Consider the following 20,775-nt stretch of genomic DNA (forward strand, 5'->3'; position numbering starts at 1 on the left):
TCAGAAAGACTTATGACACTCTCTCACTCAGCAATTTACAGCATGGAAATCATAACATTTTGGGAATGTGCTGTTGGAGTTCTTGGTGGAATAAAATCATGAATTGTTTTACAGATTGTTAAAGAAGATTGTACAAGAGCTGATAAAGGAACTTCATTTGTTAGCTTAGTGTACACGAGGTGAGGTTTCTAGAGCTCTGTTAAAACATCCATCCATTGCAAAAACAATATTAAAAGTAGAAAATCAGCGGCATTTTCATAGTTTCTGAAAATGAACCAACAAAAGAGAAATAATCTTTAATTTTCTGATAATCCCAAATGTTATCAGCAAAACTGTGCTGTTGAGATCAGAAGTTACAGAGTGAAATTCAGCCTTCAGCTTTGCCAGTGTGCAAAAGCCATTGAAGTGTGTCCAATGCTTTGTTGTGTTCTGTCAGAACGAGAGGAGGGGTTTATAGTGAGTTTTCCCTCAGATTGTTAAATTGTAGTTCTCAGCAGCTTCCCTTTAACAAAACTCAAAACTTTGGGCTTAGGAAATGTCTAATGAGTGCTTACTAATATTTCACGTGTTTTAAGGCTAAGGTTGTGTACTACCAATATATTTCACACCTCCAATGGCAGGTCTCAAGGGCTGTTAAGCTTTATTCAGAGTTATTACATAAGCACAATATACTTTTTCAGATACTGCAGACATTTTAAACATTGCTGCTCAACCAGTGGAGCACCCATGAACTGAAAGGAGCTGATGCTGTGTCTGTGTTTGCTGTTGTGAGAGCAACACTTGTGTAGTGTTGTCACAGAAGTGACAACAAGAAGGGGGAGAAATTTATTTCTCTTCGTGAATATCGAATGTTAAATGTGGAAACATAAAATATTGTCCTAGTTACCTAAGTTATTTAGGAATGTGAGGACTTTGGGCTGTTTGTCCTTCAAACTGCTTTTTCCTACCGAAGTTGGTAGAAGTGTATCTGAGGAGCCATAATTCAGAGCATGGACATGGCTTTTTGTGTGCACAGAGGGATGGATCAGTCTGAAATGAAGGTCTTGTGCTTCTTGGAGACAGGCATGGGCCCTCAGTTTTTAAATCCTTTTTACTTTCACATCTTAAAGATCACCAGCATTGTCTGCTGTTCTTCCTATTACTTGTGGCATAGAGATAATTATGTGCAGGACTGCCAGTTGTGTGTGTTTGAAGTAGAATTCGTATCCTAACAGTTAAATAATTTTGTATCTTTGTATCTTACAAATAAGTTAGCAAAGACAGCCTTCTCTAAACGAGATGGGTGTTACTGACACTGATTTACAGCTTACTGAGGAGGAAAGGGAGACAGTGAGCACTGTGGCTCTGACTATTCAACATCCTGCTCATCCGTGTTGCCATTTCCCAGGGCGGGCAGCGTCCCCTCAGGCAGCAGCCCGTACTCATTCAGGAAAGCCTCCACATCCACAGCAAAGAACTCCTCATTGAACTGTTCAGAAACACTAATGAAATTGCTCAGCAGCTCCCCGGCCTTGTAGACCAGCAGGGAGGGGAGCACCTCGTTGGAGAAGCGATCTCCAGCCCCCGTGCTGGAGGCCTTGATCTTGCAGAACTTCACGGTGGGGTACTCTGCGGCCAGGCAGGTCAGGCTGCTGTTGAGGGCGTCGCAGCCCTTCACGCCATCTTCGTAAATGTGCACTATCACCGTGGTGGTTTTGTGTTCCTTCTCCACGGCCTCCAGGAACTGTTCCCCGTTCTGCAGCTCACACAGGTAACCGAACTTGGGCCCGAAGCTGAGCCGCTGGTGCATGTCCTGCATGCAGCGCTTGCGGTACTGCTGTAGGCAGCTCTCGTCCTCCTGCGCGTGGATCAGCTCGTACTCCTGCATGCTCATCTGGGGGGGCCAGAGAATGTCGGGTTAGGGAGGGCTAAGCCCTCGGTGCTGAGGTGGGAAGAGCCCCTGCTGTTGTCTAAAGAACGTCCAAGCTGACCCAGAAGAGCCGTCACTGCCTGCAGTGACTCTGGAGGGTCTCCTCGAGACACGGGTGAAGGTCCTGCCTCAACACTTCCATGTCAACATGACAGTGTTGGAGGCAGTTGCCACATTGACAAAAACCTCTGGATCTTCCAGAGTTGGTAGGAATTGTGTCACTGACTGCAGTGGGCTCAAAGTTTAATTCCTGTGTTTTTGGGGGTTTGGGTCCCCCCCCCGTTCAGACCTGGCAGATGGTAATGAGTGACATTCAGGCTCAGAGCTCTGTCCCTGACTAATAGGTTTTTAAACAGGTTAAACGTTTGCCTTAACCATGGATAGATCACTGTGGCAGGGAAGAGAGGAAGAAAGGTCAAACTGTGCTGTGATAGGTTGTTGTGCAATGTAGTTTGTTTTACTGGAGTCTTTTGCTTGAGAGAGGACTGGGTAGAGAGAACCTTTAAGGTTGGAAAAGCCCTCTAAGATCATTGAGTCCAACCATTAACCCAGCTCTGCCAAATCTACCACTAACCCATGGCCCTGGGTACCACATCCCCATTTTTTTGGACGCTTCCAGGAATGGTGATTCCACCAGTTCCCTGGGTGGTCTGTTCTAATGCCTGACAACCCTTTTGGTGAAAATTTTTTCCCTGATGTCCAACCTGAGCCTCCCCTGGCACAGCTGGAGGCCGTTCCCTCTCCTCCTGTCCCTTGTTCCCTGGCAGCAGAGCCCGACCCCCCCCGACTCCCCCCTCCTGTCAGGGGCTTGCAGAGCCAGAAGGTCCCCCCTGAGCCTCCTTTTCTCCAGGCTGAGCCCCCCCAGCTCCCTCAGCCCCTCCTGCTGCTCCAGCCCCTTCCCAGCTCCGTTGGTTTGCATGTGGTTTGTTCTCTCTGTGCTGGGAGAGCTCTGCTAAGTTACACAGAAATTCAGTCTGGCAAATTCAGGATTTTCTAGCTTATAACTGGTATGTTTTATCTAGAATCAAAATTCATTTATTTTGCTCTACTTACCTTACGGCAGAATCTCTCTCTGGTGTCTTTGTCATCTCTACTGAAGGATCTGTGTGGTGAAGACATTTGTCTAAGCATTTCTTTCTTGCTCAAAGATAAGGACTCTCCATCTTCGCTTTCTAATTTAAACTTCCTCCAGTCATTGATCACACCTTTGGGCCCTAAGAGAGATGAAGCTGGATGAGAAACTGCAACAAGGAGCTTCTTGAGAATTTTGTGCTCTTTGCTGCTTTGTCCTTCTGTGCCTCAGTTCATCTGTCCGTCCCTCTTCCTCCCAGAACTCTCTCCAGGAGTGCTGAGAACCCAAACTTTGGGACTAATGTGTCCCAAAAAGTAAGAGTTTTTTCTAACCTGGATCACTTTGGGGTTCTGCTTCCTATCAGGAGCCCATGAACAGATTTTGGTGAGCTATTTCAGTAGTTAACAAGGATGAGAATGTTGAAACCTGGTAAAATTGCCATGTTGGCCAAAGCTTGTGTTTCATACAAGTATATTTGCATGTCTCTATAGACAGTGCATTTATATAAATAAATTGTGTAAGAACTCACAGTAAAATTAAGAATACAGGGCACTTGACATTTCTTTTTAAACCCATACTTGTTCCACTGGAAGAGTAACCCATAAGGCAAATGGTACAATAGTTCTGATTGTAATGCAGAGCTGGTTGACTGAAATGGTTAAATTTTGAAAGAGGGGAGGGGAAAATTAATTTCGAATTCCAGTGCTGTTTTTCAAAATGAAGCATTTGAATCTGCAGCTTAGTTTATAAGGCATAACCAAGGAATATTTTGGTGTTTTCAGAGGTGAAGAGTCCCAGAGAGAGTTATTACAAGAGCTCCAAGAAAAGGAAGCCCTTGGAGCACAGTGGGGGAACAGGCATCTTGTTGCCTGCTGGTGTCCATGTTCTACACACAGGACATGATCCCTGGGTGTGGAGCTGAACACAGTGTCAGGACTCATAAAAATCCTGAGGACTGAGTGCTGCTTTAAAAAAACTGATGATTTTGAGCAAGACTTCTCTTGGAGCTTCTAAATGCTGTGCTGTGTTTGCCAAGAGGACTTACAGGTTCATTTTTTAGTTCTGAGTGTTCCTTCTATAAAAAGGAAAACATAATTTTGCCTTTATAGTGAAATATTGTCGCTAAATTCTAGTGTGGGGTTTGTTGCTGTTTGGTTTTCTCTCTTCCCCAGGAGAAGGAAGGTCATCCTTCAGGACCAACCCACAGGAGCTCCACTGCTCTTGGTGGCTTTGTCAAGTGTCTCCTGTGTTGGCTGTTTGCTTCAGGTATGAGGAGGATTGGCACAAAGATCACACTGGTGTTACCTGCCCTTACCCCAAAATGCATCCTCACTGCCTTTGGAACCTGTGTTTCTGCTCAAGGGGATTGGTGAATCCATTGGATCCACTGGAATTCTGTGTTTCCCCAGTGCTTATTTTTAGGGAATAAAAAAAAGGCAGTTGGTTTCCTTGCCTGTGTGTGTCGCCTGTCCTTCGAAGTCTTCTTCCAAGCTGGTGTTGGCATTTTCTTCCATGTCAGTGGCTGGAGTAGGAGATGCTGCGAGTTGCAAAGGAGGGCAGTTAATAACAGGATGGAAAAGGGATCAGCAGGTCCAAGAGAGTGTGCAATTTCCTGCAGTGAGTATCAGTGGAGATCAAAAGACACCTGATAATTATAGAGCTGCTCATTGTCCCGTAGAAAGCAACTGGGATATGTGTCAGTCTCCTTCAAAAGGTGTCTGGCCAGATGCTCACGGAAAGTACCGGGGTGAGGGTTCTTTCATTAGACTGTTCCTTCCCAGTCATCTAGGACATGGTGGGAAATAGTGGCTGTAAAACTTCTTGCAATGGGAATGTGCACTGAGTATTTTCTTTTTTTTTAAATCCCCCTTAGAACCAGGAACCTATTAATTTTCCAAGTGCTGCAAGTATTTACTTTTAATTATTGCCGGAACTGCTCGTTTCACATACAGGATATGGAGTCAAGAATTTGAACCTGTTGGGCAAGAGATGGGCAAGAGACTTCTGAACATCCTGGAGCTGGTTGGGCCATGTTTGTTGCAAAACAGCGGAAATGATGGGGGTTATAAATCAAAATCACTTTCTTGTCCCACCCATTCTATAAACCAGGTGGCAATCCTGGGGCACTGTGATACAGCAACACCCTTTTTATCTTTAGGTGGAGTTTTTGCAGCAGAACCACTGCTTTTGAGTATTCTCACCGAGGAGATGATCCCAGCTGGGTGATGTCAGAGCACTGCAGAGCACCAGGGATTCTTAAGGCAGGTGATTTGAGTGCTCCTGTTTAGTCTAGAGTAGTTTCAGCTGTTCATATGCTAAGTTAAGCTTTATTTGACTTCACAGTACATACTGTCTTTAAGCTAAGATGTTCTCAAGCCATGAATGCCTTATTTAAAAGCTGACTGGGTGTTAGCCTGGAGTGATGTAGTGGTGTATGCACAGGAGGAAGGGCACCTTCATTTTTCCATACCAGCATCAAGGGATAACATGGAATAATGGCTGAGCTGGACACAAGGAATCCGATTCTTGGGTGTATTGGGACCAAAGCTGATTAGTAAACATGCAAATAAGTTGTCCCATGCATATACCCATGGCAATCAATCCAAACTTGTGGGAAACATTGCAAGTAAGTTTGGAAGAAAAGCAGGTAATGAATTAGACTTTATTGGTATAAATTCTGTAGGTTGATCTATAGATAAATTGTTGTTGCTGTATAGATCCAGATTTCCGGATCAATTGCTACTCCCTCAGTTCTGAAATAGAAATCTGAAGCTAATCCCTTCTCACTAGGCAAGACTAAGAATCTTTGCCATGTCAGGGATGGACAGATAATGTGGATATGCTGGGTCAAAGCCTTAAGTCATTCCCATGGCTTACACAAAGATCCACAGAAAGCTCTTGTCTGCTGCTGCTGCGGATTGTCTTTGTGCCAGGAGGAACAGGAGGACTCGCTCTGTGCTTTGCTGTTTTCAGAGCTTTTAGCCCTGAAAGGCACTAAAAATACAGGATATGGAACTCAGAACACTTGAGCAGGCTTTTGGTGAAACATCTCTCTGCCCAGAGATGGGAGCAGATTGCCTAACAAATGAAAGCTCTCTGTGAAATTTATTTGCTCCGTTGCACCTAATAAATTTGAAAAGATTAAGTGAATCATAACAGCACAGAAGACTGTGATTCACCATTCTCCTGCAGTGTGACATGAGGTTACACTCCTGACCATGCACAGGCTGGGAGTTGACCATGGACTGGGGAACTCCGAATATGCCGGCTCTGTGATGGAGTCAGGCCTGAGCCCAGAGCCAGGCAGGCAAAGCACTCTCCTAAATACTCTTCATTCTTATCTCAGCCGTGAGGATTGGGCTGGCCAAGCCAGGTGTTTCCCAGGTAGGTGTCTGAGGGCACAGGCACAGGAACATGTCACTGCAGGGTGGCCCGTGGGAGGTGCCAGGCTGAGCTGGCTCTCCCTGAGCACATGCCCGCCCTGCCAGGGAAGCACAGGGAAGGAGGTGTGTGGGCACAGCCACCCGGGCTGGGAATTCTCCCACATTCTCCTGAAGGGTTGAGGTGGAGTTGTTGTGTTGCTGGGTGGGATTTTTTATGGGTGGTGAGGAGGTGTTCTTTTATATGCTGGGCACGTTGCATTTTTCCAAAGAAAATATGAGCTTCCTAATAAATGGGGAAATGTGGGTGCTGCCAGCTCTGGAGCTCGTTGTGCAAGTGCCCCTGTGAGAAATGTCAGTGCGTGGTGCTGAGTCAGCACAGCAGAGAGGGCCGGGGCAGTTGGGGGTGACCCGCACAAGGTGCCTCAGATCCTGAGCTGGCACCTCCCTGGCTTTACAGGTGAGCTGGAATGTGGTGTGCCCGGCAGGGGGGATGGATGGAACCCTCCTCTGCACCGGATGGCAGCTCTTGTAAGAGCAGCAACCCTGTGGAGAGGCCACGGTGCTCACATGGGTGCAAGTGGGTCCTAACGAGTTGACTGGCAGGGCTGTCTTTTGACCTTAATGAATTTCTGCTCATTAAGGTCACCTGTAAATGCAGCCTCCCTGAAATGAGTCCGCTTGAGAGTGTCATGGAGCACAGGGGTCAGGGGATGGTTGGATTCATTAGGGGTGGGCTTGTGTGCTGGAGAACCTCCATCCCTGGCCACTGCAAGCTCTTCTTAGAGACTCCTTACTTCTTTACACCTGATTATTTTGAGTTTTTTTCATGTAAATGTGCAGTCTCTCAATCCCAATAAATAACTTGCTCATGGTGAGAGCAGGGGAGCCTGAGCTGAGCCAAACAGCAATGCAGGATGATGTGCAGTGATGGTAACGTGCTAATTAATGCCATCTCTGGAGTTAATTATGCCTCCTAGTTCTAAGAAAGCACCCACAGACCTTCCAGCTTATCACAGTGCACCTGGAACTGACTGCCCCAGGGGTGGAAACACAGTCCCACCATCTACCATGGACTGATCCAGGCTACACTAGAGAAGGGTGAGGCTCCAGAACACATCCAGTATATTGATGACATCATCGTATGGGGGCACACAGCAGAGGGAGTTTTTGAAAAAGGAAAGGAAATGATCCAGATTCTCCTCAAAGCCAGTTTTGCCATCAAAAAGAGTAAGGTCAAGGGACCTGCCAGGGAGATCCAGTTCTTAGGGGTGAAATGGCACGATAGATGTCATCAGATTCCAACAGAAGTCATCAACAAGATCACAGCGATGGCTCCACCAGCTAACAAGAAGGAAACACAAGCTTTCCTGGGTGTCCTGGGATCAGCTGCATTGCTGCTGATCCCAGGCTTCCCCTTCACACCACGTGTACAGCACGTGACGTTCCAGATGAACAACAGTCTCTGGGGAGGGGGGAATTTGGTGATTTAGAAGATCTGTTGTATTTTCATTAGCTTTTGTCATTGTTTTTTGACAACTGAAAATGGCTCCTGAAAAGTTTAAATGGGGAGAACAAATTTTCCTTATCAGGTCTGTGGCTTATTAATATATTAAGCCATATTTTGTTATGTGTATGGTGACTTCACATACATATTTTAAGAGACTATGACTTCTATAACTTTCTTCCTTTTCTGTCTTTATGTCAGATTTTCTGAGGGAAGAAAGCAAAAGTTACAATTTCTATGTGGAGGAGATTTGAGATGTCTTTGTGTGCCAATAAGTCACTTTTTCAGCAAGAAAAAATCCCAAACCCAAAGTATGTGCCTGACACTGCCATTTACTTTCTATGAGCTTTGGATCTGTTGTAGCTCAGAAGCAGCAGTTCCTGTTACTGCTGCTCATCCTTCTGGTGTCATTAAACTGGATGGACCAGCCTTACTACAGGGTAGATATAAACATTTAATAGACTGTTCCTTTTTATCCAGTATGAAAGAAGCCTTCCTACTTAGTAGCAAAGCACAGAATCCCAGAATGGTTTGGGTTGGAAGGGACCTTAAAGCCATCAAGTTCCACCCCCTGCCCTGGGCACAGAAACCTTCCACTAGCCCAAGTTGCTCCAAGCCCCGTCCAACTTGGCCTTGGACACTTCCAGGGATGGGGCATAATTTTGTGCCTTTGCCTTTCACAGAGAGTTTTCTGTTTACCCAAAATACAATTTTATTGATTTTTTTTTTTTTTACTATTTTACATGTTGAATTTCTGAGATAGCTCAGGAAGAAATCACTGTAGCTGTGTACTTGTAAGGAAGCCTTATTTAATCCTTGTAACAGGTTGGAGCTGTAAATACAAAAATAGTGTGTTCTAATTGTAAATTACAGTTGCAGAAGGAAATTAAAAAAAAAATCTCTAAACAAACTGCAAAAGGTAAGCTGCATTCTGTAAAAGGACAAAGCCAATAAAACTTGGTTCCAAAATAAGAGGTTTTGCAACTAGTCCAATAAGTAAACATGAGAAAGATTTTCCTTAAAATATAAACAGTTCTAGGCACAAATTTGCTGCTTTCCAGACGTGCAAATCCCCTCAAAAATGCTGCCCTGTGCGTGGGTTTGGGCTGTACATCAGCAGTGAAACCCCAGCCATCAGTGGGACAGTGATAAACAGGGAAGTAGGAAATTTTGGGGACCCATGGAAGAGGAAGGATGAAAAGTAAGGGGTGTTTGTCAGTGGGATGTGGTTGCACGTTTTGAGATCTGGGTAGGTGGTCAGTCAGCTGGGTTACATGTGCTTGGAGTGTTCCAAGCAGCATTTCCCTCTTCCCAAACACTGATTTGAACTCGCTTCTCTGCCCATTCTCCCTGATTTCCAGTTTCAGAATGACTTCCCTGGTTACTCTTGCCCCCTCTCAAATGGTAACAGCCACCAGATGTACCTTGTGGCCAGGAGAAGGAGTGGCCATGGATTAAAACATTCACCACGCTGAGATCTGGGGGAGTTGGGTAAAACAACGTACAACTGGAGAGAGCATCATTTCCCCCACCAGGCAGTGGGACAGAGCAAGTCCCCGTGTGTGAGGCTCTGCAGGGACCCTGGGCAGGGTCAGTGTCCTCCTGTGCTCGCAGCAGGGACAAATTTCCCAGACCCCTTGGTCATGGATGCTCTGGAGTTTGTAAGAGGCATTAGCACCATTACGTAAGCACAGTCCATGCCAAGGTCAGAGGCTGGAGTTTCAGCCCTCTTGCCAAAGCCATATAAGCACCTTTAGTGATCTGCTCCGGCTGCCAGGCACCTCTCCAGGGGACAGAGAAGAACCTGCAGGTCCCTCAGCATCAGGGACAATCAGATCCCTTACCTGGAGGTGGCTAAATACAGATTTAAGAGCTGCAATCGCCCGCTCTGAGCACTCACACCAGTGTTGTGTCACCCCAGCGTGCAAAGACAGGCTCGTTGTATGGAAAAATGGAAACTTCCAGGGCTTACCTAAAGGAAAAACACCATGTGTGGTGTAGAGTGGTGAGGTCACTGTGTTTGGGGGAAAAACATGGTTTCAAAACACCAGGATGGGACTTTATTTGCAAAAGAAGAGATCATGAGTGGAATAAAACACAAAGCAAGCTGGGCTGACGTAGAAAGCTGCAGCTCCTCTGTGTCTGCACGTCACTGGGACTGATGAGAGGGTTATGGGATTGGATTATTCCCTCTATCCGCTTTAGCAGAGTTATGCTGTTCTTTATTTGTGAGGTGCAAACATTTTAAATAGATGAGTCCAATGTTTCATTTATCCTTAAGGCTTGGACAGTTAGGAAATTCTTTATGTGACTACCCCTGGCTTCAGCGTTGTGTTGGGTTTAAAGTCACAGGATTAAAAAAATATCCCTTTCTCTTCCTCTTTATTTTATTTCAAAGTCTGGCCTATAATTATGCACCAGGAATTATTCATCTTTTCTGGATTGCACACTTATTTTTGGATATCACTCCAAAACAGGAAATTAGCTCAATGTCTTTCACATCAACCAGTGACAGGACTACAAGGAATAGCTTTCAGCTGAGGGTAAATTTAGATTAGAGATTAGGGAGAAATTCTTCCTTGGGAGGGTGGGGAGGCCCTGGCACAGGTTGCCCAGAGAAGCTGTGGCTGCCCCTGGATCCCTGGAAGTGTCCAAGGCCAGGCTGGACGGGGCTTGGAGCAACCTGGGCTGGTGGAAGGTGTCCCTGCCCATGGCAGGGGGTGGAATGGGGTGATCTTTAAAGTCCCTTCCAACTCAAACCATACTCTGATCCTATGATTTGCTTCCACCAAAGGACTACTGTTTTTGTCTGGAAAGGCAAAATGCAGATATTTTAAATCAGGATTTGTTTTACTATTTCAGGAAAAAAATATTAGTTGACATTAATAATGTCAAATTTCAATTAACATTAGCCAATTTTTTTTTATATACAGTTGTTAATATTGTGATGAATTAATGCTTTTTATAATTATTATTCTGTCAGGAAATCTATTATTCATTAAACTTCTTTTTAAAAAAGCATGGCTGTATCAAGTGGGGTGGAAGAGGAGCATGGCTGGATGCTGAGAAAATGTCTATTTGAAGTGAGAGCAGAGCAGCCAACGTTTTCAAACGCAGATTATTTGAAGGCAGGAACCTCAATCCATGTTTAACCTCAGTGCCTGGCCTGATTTGTCAGATGGATTGAACATTTCCCCACATTCCTCTAAAAGTCTGGACAGAGCTCTCAGTTGATGTTTAAGTTCCTATTTCTTTCTGAACTCCGAGGGATCACTGCTAAAGTCAACATGTCCTCCAGAGCTGGAGTTTATTGCTGTACTTAGCAAAGTCCTGATGAATGGCAGGAGCCCAGGGGACAGATTTGACTTTTTTTTTTTTTTCCCCCAAGCTCCCAAACATCCCAAACAGATGTTTGCAATGTGTATAATCCCTATAATTTGTCAAAAATCACTCCTGTCAGAGCTGTAACTTGAGCAGTGAGTGGAGACAGGCGTTTGGAGAGGTTGATGGTCAGTGTTTGAGGGAAAAGAGAAGAATCTTGAGTTTTTTGTGAGGTTAATTAAAGATCTAGAAGTGGTATTATCTTGTATGGACTTAAAACAGATTCTTACCCTTCCTTCCCATCAAAAGATAGAAGGTGCCTGTGGGGCAGGGCTGGGAGGAGTCAAAGCTGGAAGAACATCCACTGTTCTGGGGGAGGGTTTGACCAAGAAAGCCTCCTAAGGCTCTGCATATGCAAAAAAGTGCCCACAGAAAACAGCTGAGAAAATAGTTCTGGCTCAGAAATTATAATATTTAATTCTGGTGAGGGTTGTGGGGGGGTGTTGGTGGTTTTTTTGTCTTTTGTTTGTGTTTTTTTTTTTTTTCCTTTAGCCTGGTTGAAGTTTTTTTTAAATGCGTATTTAGAACTGTGAAGTAAATCAGTAGGAACTTGTGCTTTTGCCTTTTTTCATATTTACACTTTGCTATCATTATTTGCAGAAGGCAGGCTTGACCTAGCCAACAGGTTCCCTATAAATGCAGGGTCTAAACAGTCTTTATCTCAAATTTGAGAGCTAAGCAATTTAAAAAAAAAAAGATAAAATTGTTCATGACAGCTTTCATATTTGTGTATCCTTCATTCCTGGCTTTCTCTGAGCACTACATGCATCCTCTGAGGTGTGTAAAGATTTTGTTTGCTACTTTCCCATGGTTTGAAAAGGTAGATTATCTTCTAATTGTGACACTCTCCCATTGAATTGGTACCTTTTCCTGCAGCTGGGCCTCCTCACCCTGGCTGGACATTCCCGTGGGAAAGGAAAGGAATGCAGCATCTAATGCTTTGGGCACTGGGAAGTACTCCTGCCCAGGAGTATTTATGACCTTCTTGGCAGTTTAATTAGATTTACGTGTGTCTTGTGGCGATGGTTCAGGTGTGAAGGAAGGCACAGCAGGTGAAGTAAGCCCTTGCTGTGGTGAGGAAAGGGGTATCCATGGAGGAGGGGTCTCTTTGGGTGGTCAGGCCCTGGCACAGCTGCCCAGGACAGTGGTGGAGTCCCCATCCCTGGAGGGATTTGACAGATGTGTGGCTGTGGCACTTGGGGACGTGGGTTAGTGGTGGCCTTGGCAGTGCTGCGGAATGGTTGGACTCAATCTTAGAGGGCTTTTTCAACCTCACTTCTATGATTCAACCTGTGCTCTCAGGAATGTCTGGTGTCTCCCAGCCTGCTGGAACTGCTCCTGTAGGGCTGGCTTGTGACTGCCAGCTGCTTCCTCTTCCTCCATCCCTTTTTTATCTCCCTGGTAAAGTGTCCTGAGGCTCTACCAAGTGCGTCTCCATGTCTCAGAAGAGCTGACAGATTAATTTCCATATTTATCTTGAATGGGAGGATCCAGGTGTAAAAGAGGTGCATCTGTATTTGTCCAAGGCAGTTTCTACACTGTCAGGAGGGTGCTGGCAGTCTGGAGTTGGGCTCAGTACAGCCAAAAGAGAAGGAAAAGTTTCCTCTTGAACTGTGAAGCTGTCACCAGCTGGATGGGTTTTCACCTTTTTTTTTTATTTTACTTGACTATTTACCACAAAATGCAGTTCTAATGTCACTGATTAAATGATGTATGTCCTGGTCCTGTTCCAACCAGCTGCAGCTTCCCAGTGGGAAGTCCTGCAGGGTTCCTGGCTCCTTGGCTTGCAGTGTCAGAAATAATGTCACCTCCACTGAATGATCCTGACATCCCTGTGGCAACTACAGCAGCATGAAATAAAAGTGATAGCAGGGATGTATTCCTCGTGTTACCTTCAGTAATCAGGAGCTGAAAGCCAAAGCACACAGGGTTGTGTGGCCACCAAAGTGTTTACATCAGGTCTGTGGCTTCCTCATATCCCAAAATCACACACTGGATGGGCGTGGAGGGACCTCTGAAGAGGATGGATCACATCCAGGTGGGTTTTGAGTCTGTCCAAAGGAGGAGACTCCACAGCCTCTCTGGGCAGCCTGTCCCAGTGCTCAGTCACCCCCAACAGTAAAGAAGTTTATCCTTTTCCTGAAGACATATTTTATACCATTTATGTCATTTTAGAGGCTTCCTGTTTTTTTTTCTTTTTGGATCCTGTGATTGACTTTTAATTATAAATGGTGAACCTTCACCTGCTGATTTGTAAATATCTTTACACATGCCTTGTAAAACTGCATAAAATGAGAATAAATGTTTTCGCTTCCTTTGCAGACCAAACAAAGCAAGCTGAGGTTGCAATTATGCAGCAGCTAAAGCATGTACACAAGTTTCTCTGAACTTGTAAATAAATGTCATGGTTTGGAGCAAAGGCTGATGGCTTAAAACACACGTGTTCCGTGTCCTGCTCCAGAGCACAGCTCACATAAACAGCAGAGCAAATCCTTTCCCAGGGACTTGCTTTCATTCATGTAGAAACTGGAGTGCAAATGCTGGGCCAGTTTTTCTGCATCCACTTCGTTGTTTCTAAGACCTCCTCACAGGCACTGCTATGGCTCTATCCTAAAATTAATTCCAAATATTTTAGCCTTGCCCGTGCTCAGGCTGCAGTTGTATCCCCTCCTAAGAGGCCATCTGACAGTGACCTGTTCTTGGAGGCTTCTGACATTCACTGAGCACAAGAGCATCAGCAGCAAAGGGCTTGTTCTAACAGGCAGGAGGAAGGACAGGAAGCTCCTTGTTCAAGGGAGAGCAGGGGAAAAGAAGGGAAAGGGAAAATGAAAGGCTCTTGCTGTGAACCCCTCTGATTCACTCACCCATTCCTGTGTGCACCCCAGCCCAGCACAGCACTGCGGTGCCAGTGCACCTCCCAGGGCTGGGATTTGGAGCAGGGCCTGCTGCAGTTCCTGTCACCTGCCTGCTGGGAAAACTCCTGTGAAACCCAGGGAATAACAGTATCACAGATACTGGGCGTGGGCAGGGGCACCTGCATTCCTTTGGTTCCTGGGAATGCAAAATAGACTCCCCGGTGCGAGTGAATAAAATGGGCAATGAGTGGAAAGTGCCTGAACGAGATATTTGTGTGCTGCAGGACTTAGGGACCTTCTGCCCTGTCCCAGAGCAGCTCCTGCCCCTGACGTGGGGAGATAAGCCAGCTCCTGACCTCTTCTGCTTGCGGGAAGTGGCCATGGGAGCAGGAGAAGGCAGATCATGGGACACTGAAGGTGTTCTGAGGGTGGTTCTTCTCCTCCCTCCACCTTTGTTTATGGAGCTGGGTGTGACGTGTGGTTAAACCTGAGCCTGGCTGCAGCAGACTGGGCCAAGGATGGAGGTGCAGCCCTTCACTGTGTGCTGGCCTTGGGAAAGGAGGGGAATTCTGGGAAAAATGAAACCCGATTTTTCTAGGACTTTCCTTTCTAGTTATTTTGGCATCTAAAAGCTGCGTGCTGTGCTGTCAGCACTTCAAGGGGGCTCTGCTTGTGGATTCTCTGGTGCTAAAGAATAAGGTGTGAATGCACGCGAGAGCACTCCCTCTGCCCTTGGGACAGTCAGGCTCAGATACAAAACCAGAGACTATCACAGATCAGAGAAAAAGCACGCTGTTTCAGAGTGCCATGGTGTCAGATTTACTTGATAAATGAGTGTTACAGCATTAACTGTGCCAGTGGAACAGTTCAGCTGTGAATCAGTTTGTAGGAGCCTCATTGATTGATGTGTTCCAACAAGTTCTCTTAAAAAAAGCAGATCATAATCCATTTAACTGTTTAACAGTCAATAAGCACTAGGTCGGGCTGTCTGACAACAAGGCTGTATTAATCCCTTTATTTTAAATATTGTAGGAGAATCTTGGGTGAAGCATCAATATTCACACTAAACAGAAGAGTATAATCAGATTTTAAAGTCCTAAAATGATTGTTAATGTGTTTTAAATAGATAGCCACTTTCTGAAATTAATTAAGTCTTAGAATGGTTTGGGTTGGAAGGCACATTAAAACCACCTTGTTCCAACCCTGTTCCATGGCAGGGACACTTCCACTAAGTCGTCTAAGCAAAATCTGAATAAACACATCCTAATGTGTCCTTTACCATAGGTTGTGGGTTACAAGACAACTTGTTTCAGTGGCCTGAAGCCCTTTTCTGGATGGGCTACAGAACTCAACTGATCTTGAGAGGATGCAAGTGCATAAAGGGGACCAAAATTTGCTTTCCCTGGGAGAGGTGGTCTCCTGGCAGCAAAGGGTGCCTGGAGGTGGCCGTGGCGTGGGCACCGAGGAAGTCCCCAGGGGCTGAAGGCACTAAATTTAGATCCTGGACAGTCCATGTCTGGCTCGTTTCCTCATCCCACAGAGCCTGATTTCTCCTAACTCTTTCTGGGGATTTGCTTCATCCTGTTTGGCTTAAGGCTTAGCCGGGCTATTTTCAGCTGGGCTGTATTTTCAGCTGTGCCTCTTTGCCTGTGACCAAAGGAGGTGTGTCACAAAATACACCAGCTGTGTGTGACATTGAGTGTCCACAGGACCCACTCCTGAACTGGTGAATAGGGCCTGGATTGAACTCCAAATTGCCACTGCCATGTGCTTGCAAAGAGGTGAGGGCCAGTTATCCTAGAACTTCCTTAAAACAGCCTCCACTCCCTTCATTTCTAATTGTCCAAAGCCTTCCCTAAGGAATCTCTGAGGGAAGGAACAGCTGTACTGTTACTGCTTTATGTTACAGCACCCCTGCTCCAAGGAGAAACGGGAATGGGTGGGGATCTTTGGGTCCCACTGGATTTTTAGTGGGATTCCAGCAATTAGGAAGGACAGGACTCAGCACCCCAATTGTTTTATTTGATGCTTTGTGGTGAAATGTCAAGCCTTTATTATAACATCCTTTCACCTCGAATTGAGGAAAAGTCTTTAATTCCTTGCAAAGTAAGATATTGCACAAATGGAATAATTTGAGAATATTTTAATTAAGATGCCATATTACGAATTACTTACTCTACTGAAATGGCAAGGTTATGCAAATAGAAACAAACGTCATTTCCAGGTTCCATTTGAATTTATTACTTTAATGTTTTTAAAAGAAAGGTATTGCTTTTTGGAAGTTCAGCATTCTCTGCAGGAATCACCACTCCTGCCATCCCTTCCTCTGAAAGAATGCAGGGAGAAAACTATTTTCTCACTGCCATTTCTTGCATTTTCCTTCTTTCTATTCTTTTATCTATGGCTCTTAGAGTGGAAAAGGTTCTGGGTCATCAAAAAGAGTTTCTTGTTTAGGCAGGCAAACATATGGAGCTATTTTCCAGGTCATCATATTCCCCCTACTTGCCATTGCCCTCATCTTCCATGTTTGTCCATAACAAAAAAATGCCAATGAAAAATTGAAATATTTCCTTTTAGCTTAGAAAAAAATAGCATCATTACAAGAGGTGACAGGAATTTACCAAGTCCTGCACTTGAGATATATGGAAAGGATTTTTTTTTTCTGTTTTGTTGATTTTTGTTGATTTTACCCAGAAATGCTATGTCCCTAATTTTGGCCAACTCTGCTCATACTGGGTATTGGGTAGACCCCATTTCTCACTTTCATTTTGTGTTCTTCTGCTCACAGTTCTTTGATATCTCCCTTCCAGTAAGCAGAACAGCAGGAATTGCTCTGGACTTGGATGCTGACTGTGAAAATGGCTCCACAGCTCTCCTGGTCCTCCACAGGCATCGAGCATTAAAGGCAGAAGTTTTGGGGTGCACTCTGCACAATATAACAATATATTGGTTTATAGCATGTTTCAGCTTATGTTTAAACCTGTGAGAAAGATTTCTGTGTATCTGAACTCAGGCCAAAGCTTTGTGCTCATTCAAGGAGCTCAGAATGAAGGGTGTGATTCAGTCTAACCACACTTCACCATCAGAATGGGCCTGTTATGGGATAGTACTGAAAGCTGGCTACCCAACTCTGCAGCTGAGTTCCCCTGTGTCCTTTTGCCACCTCAAACAAACCAAATCTTGGAGAACAAGCTGATTTTCTCTCCTCTCCTTGCTCACCAGTGGCTGACTCAGAGTGCTGCACAGGCTGGAGGGGTTTCTGTCCACAGGGGGCTGTGCAGTATGGAGTTATTCTTCTGCAATTGTACCACTGGCTGGGTGAAAGCGGCCTAAGAAGACCATAGGTCTGAAAAAAGTGTGTTTGTGTGTGTGATCTAAGGATGAAGGGAGGAAAATCTAAGGGTGATGTAGATTTTTTTCTTAGTTCTTGCACTTCTGCATTTAAGACTCCTCTGAAGTTGCTCAGCTTCTGCACATGGTGAGAATTCCAGCTTCCTGAAACTCCTTATAACCCCACTGAGCTGACTGATCCCTGTGATCCAGTCTAGTGCTATATTTATTGAGAATTATCCCTGCACTGTTTGCATTGGTCAGGCCCTTTTTTTTTTTCAGAATTGGTGCTCTCTTTGCTCTTTTTACTTTGGAGGGCTGGAAAGGGGCAGGAAATGCCCTTTGATGCTGTGATTCACCCAGAGAAAACCTTTGCAGTTGAGCTGAGGGTATGAACAGGATAATGAGCACTCTGAAGGTGTAAAACACCTGAAGGGTTTTTGCACTTTGAAAAAGAGGAATAAGGGAACCCTGTGATGACTCTGAGATCTTTTGTTGCTAGAGGTGAATTCCCTTTATCTGTGGAAACCACTAGTTGCACACACTGGTGGATAGCAACCATCTTTAGCTATGCAATTTGCTCTCAAGTTGTATTATTTTGATGATTATCTGTCATTCCCTAATGCGTTTCCCCATGTTTTCAGCTGTGCTGTAATTATAATTGCTGGGATTAGACATTAATATTTATAACAGAGATCAGCTTAAAATCCCATTCTGAACCAGGATGAAGTGTTCACGTATAATTCTGGCAACCTGGTGCAGATCAGCTGCACAAGGGTGACTTATGTTGAAACCCTTCCCTCCTGTCCAAAAAATGTCAACAGCTTGCAGAAAGCCTGTAAAGCCATTGATTGATCAGATCAGATATTTTGTGTGAGGGGGTGGAAGCAAAAATCCAAGGTGTAATTTTTCCCAAGGTGTAATTTCTTGACTGCTCAGACCTGTACAATTCACACCATGTTCATCTTCTGGGGATCTCAGCTGTACAGAGCAATCCCTCAGGGGCAAAAAACGGGGGTTTTCATCATCTTTTTATGTAGCACATCATTTATACCTTTATTTACATACTTGTAACTTGCCTAAAACTGGTGCTGCCACACCAGCTACACAGGGAAATGTCTTGTCCCTTGTCCATTTGGTTTATTATTCTTTCACACCAGTATTTATACTCACCAAAATATTCTTCTGTAAGAAAACAATTACTTGCAAAACCCCGCTGAAATTAGATACCTGGGTAAGAAGGATTCATTCTAAAGTTAACATTTAGAGTTTCTTGGAGGCTCCCAAAGGGACCCAGACATGAAAATGTTCTGGAGATTATCCCAGAGGTTTGAGCCCTTCACTCACCCTTCCCCAGAGCACCCAGCACCGGCAGGAATGGAGTGGTTTTAGTCTCTTGCAGATTCTTATCCAGGTTGGTATTCAAAGGCAGGTTAAAAAAGATCATTTTGGATTAAATCAGTGACAAAATCAAAAAGAGAGGGAGAGGATTCCATGCAAGGAATATAAAAGCTCTGTTAAATTAGATATAGCTGTTGCTCCCAACAGCCCGGGCACGCACTGTCAGCAGCTCAGGGGCTCATTTCGAACTTGTTTCCTTTTCCCCCGGTGACTCCAGCTGGAGTGAAGCACCACTCACTGCCCATGCTAGAGCAAAACCTGCATTTGTTTAAAGCACGAATAATGAGAGCTCTTGCAGCTTGTTATTCTCAGCTTAATCAAAACCTCCTGCCAAACCCCCAGCTGGAACTCTGGCACTGGTTTTTATCTCAACAGCCACGTTCCAGCCCGATGCCGAAGGTGAGGCTCTTCTGGGAGACCCTGCCAGTTCCATTTCTTTATTAGAACTTTTGATACACCACTAATGCGTCTTCAAAACCCCGTATTTTGTTCCCCTGCTGCAATAAAAGTTGAAAGGCAATGACACACAAATCACTGTACCTGAGAGGCTCAGTTCCTCAGTCCCGCCTTCCCCGATGTCCTCGGTGGTTTCCAGGAGAGGAGCTGGATTACAACTGACCACAGAGGGACCTGCTCTCAGATTTACATCTCCCTGTAATGATGACCCTTGCAGAAATAGCTCTGGACAGGTAATAGGATTAGCAGGAGGGAATTAGAAAATTCTGCTCATTAGTTTGAGCCAATGGAGTTGCAGACTGGCTAGAGGTTTAAAGGATTTGGTGCATACATCTAATTGGGAAGGGGGGAAAACTACTGAGCCTGAAGCAGAGCTACAGATGGCACCTTGGTATGGCACAGCCAGCTGTATTAAACATGCTGGAGAAATACAGATGGATTATAAGCACGGTGTGAGAACCTCTTACTGGATGAAGGGAAGCTGCCATTGCAACCCTGATGGCCTTTTCAATATTTCTGAACTATGATGAGACTCCAGTTTATGAAAAGGATAAAACTATTAATGGAAATGATGCTAATATTTCCATAAATCACCCAACCATACCTAGTTACTCATGGTAAAAAAAGGAAGTACAGACAGTGCAAATGAAAAAATGGGGAGGGAGAATTTTAGTCTATAAATATCTTACATGGCATTAAGAAACATTAAATTCAGAACAGTTTTAAATGGAAGACTTCTATTTAAACACCTGCAGCTGTGGCTGTGACGTAGTTGGATGGTTTGCAACCAAGAAGGTCATGGGATCATAGAATCCTAGGATGGTTTGGGTTGGAAGGGACCTCAAAGCCCATCCAGTGCCACCCCCTGCCATGGACAGGGACACCTTCCACTAGCCCAGGTTGCTCCAAGCCCCGTCCAACCTGGCCCTGGACACTTCCAGGGATCCAGGGGCAGCCACAGCTTCTCTGGGCAACCTGTGCCAGGGCCTCCCCACCCTCCTAGGGAAGGATTTCTTCCTAACATTTAATCTAAATTTCTTGTCTTTCAGCTTAAAGCCATTCCCCCATGTCTTATCATTCCACATCTGTTTTTGCACCAAAATCAGCAAATTTGACAGAGTTAAACAAAACATATATAGAAGGAGAACATCCTACATAGGTGTGATGTGAGGGTTACTGGCCCATGTGAACAGTGAGGGAGAGCTGCAGGGTACCAAGAGCTTTTGGAAACGTGGCTCTGGAGGGGTGGCTGGAGTGGCTGTCTGGTAGCTTGGGTTATCCAAGGGTTTGTGTGAGTTGTGGCTAATATTAGTGATAAAGCCAGTCCTGCTTTTATCCCCCTGCAGTGACCCTTGGTAAAACTGAAAGCTCTCCAGAGGTCTGAGTCCTCATTAAGACCAGCCTTCATTAAGCCTCATCCTCCTGATCTCGGAAAGGCTGGCACAAGGAAGGCTCCTCCTTCTCACCATGGAGGAGCATCAGGT

At 45.0% G+C, this 20,775-nt stretch overlaps 1 protein-coding gene across 1 annotated transcript; it reads right to left on the reverse strand.

The window, feature by feature from the left end:
* Positions 1 to 45: 45 nt before the first annotated feature.
* On the reverse strand, positions 46 to 19,448 carry PDC (phosducin). The gene is made up of 4 exons (XM_017834962.1): positions 19,376 to 19,448; positions 4,435 to 4,518; positions 2,963 to 3,123; positions 46 to 1,873 (listed from the first exon to the last, which is right to left on the reverse strand). The coding sequence occupies exons 2-4, from the start codon at positions 4,493 to 4,495 to the stop codon at positions 1,349 to 1,351; spliced, it is 747 nt and encodes a 248-aa protein (XP_017690451.1). The 5' UTR covers positions 4,496 to 4,518; positions 19,376 to 19,448; the 3' UTR covers positions 46 to 1,348.
* Between the last annotated feature and the right edge of the window lie 1,327 nt (positions 19,449 to 20,775).

This window comes from Lepidothrix coronata, unplaced genomic scaffold (genome assembly GCF_001604755.1).
Source record: "Lepidothrix coronata isolate B3197 unplaced genomic scaffold, Lepidothrix_coronata-1.0 Scaffold246, whole genome shotgun sequence".
Classification (NCBI taxonomy): Eukaryota; Metazoa; Chordata; class Aves; order Passeriformes; family Pipridae; genus Lepidothrix; species Lepidothrix coronata.

Excerpts from the sequence above, each read along its gene's own strand:
- PDC (XM_017834962.1), bottom strand. The coding sequence starts at position 4,495 with ATGGAAGAAAATGCCAACACCAGCTTGGAAGAAGACTTCGAAGGACAG. Across the intron at positions 3,124-4,434 it reads AGGACAGGCGACACACACAG|GGCCCAAAGGTGTGATCAAT; the intron begins GCAAGGAAACCA and ends CATCTCTCTTAG. Across the intron at positions 1,874-2,962 it reads GAGAGAGATTCTGCCGTAAG|ATGAGCATGCAGGAGTACGA; the intron begins GTAAGTAGAGCA and ends TGGCCCCCCCAG.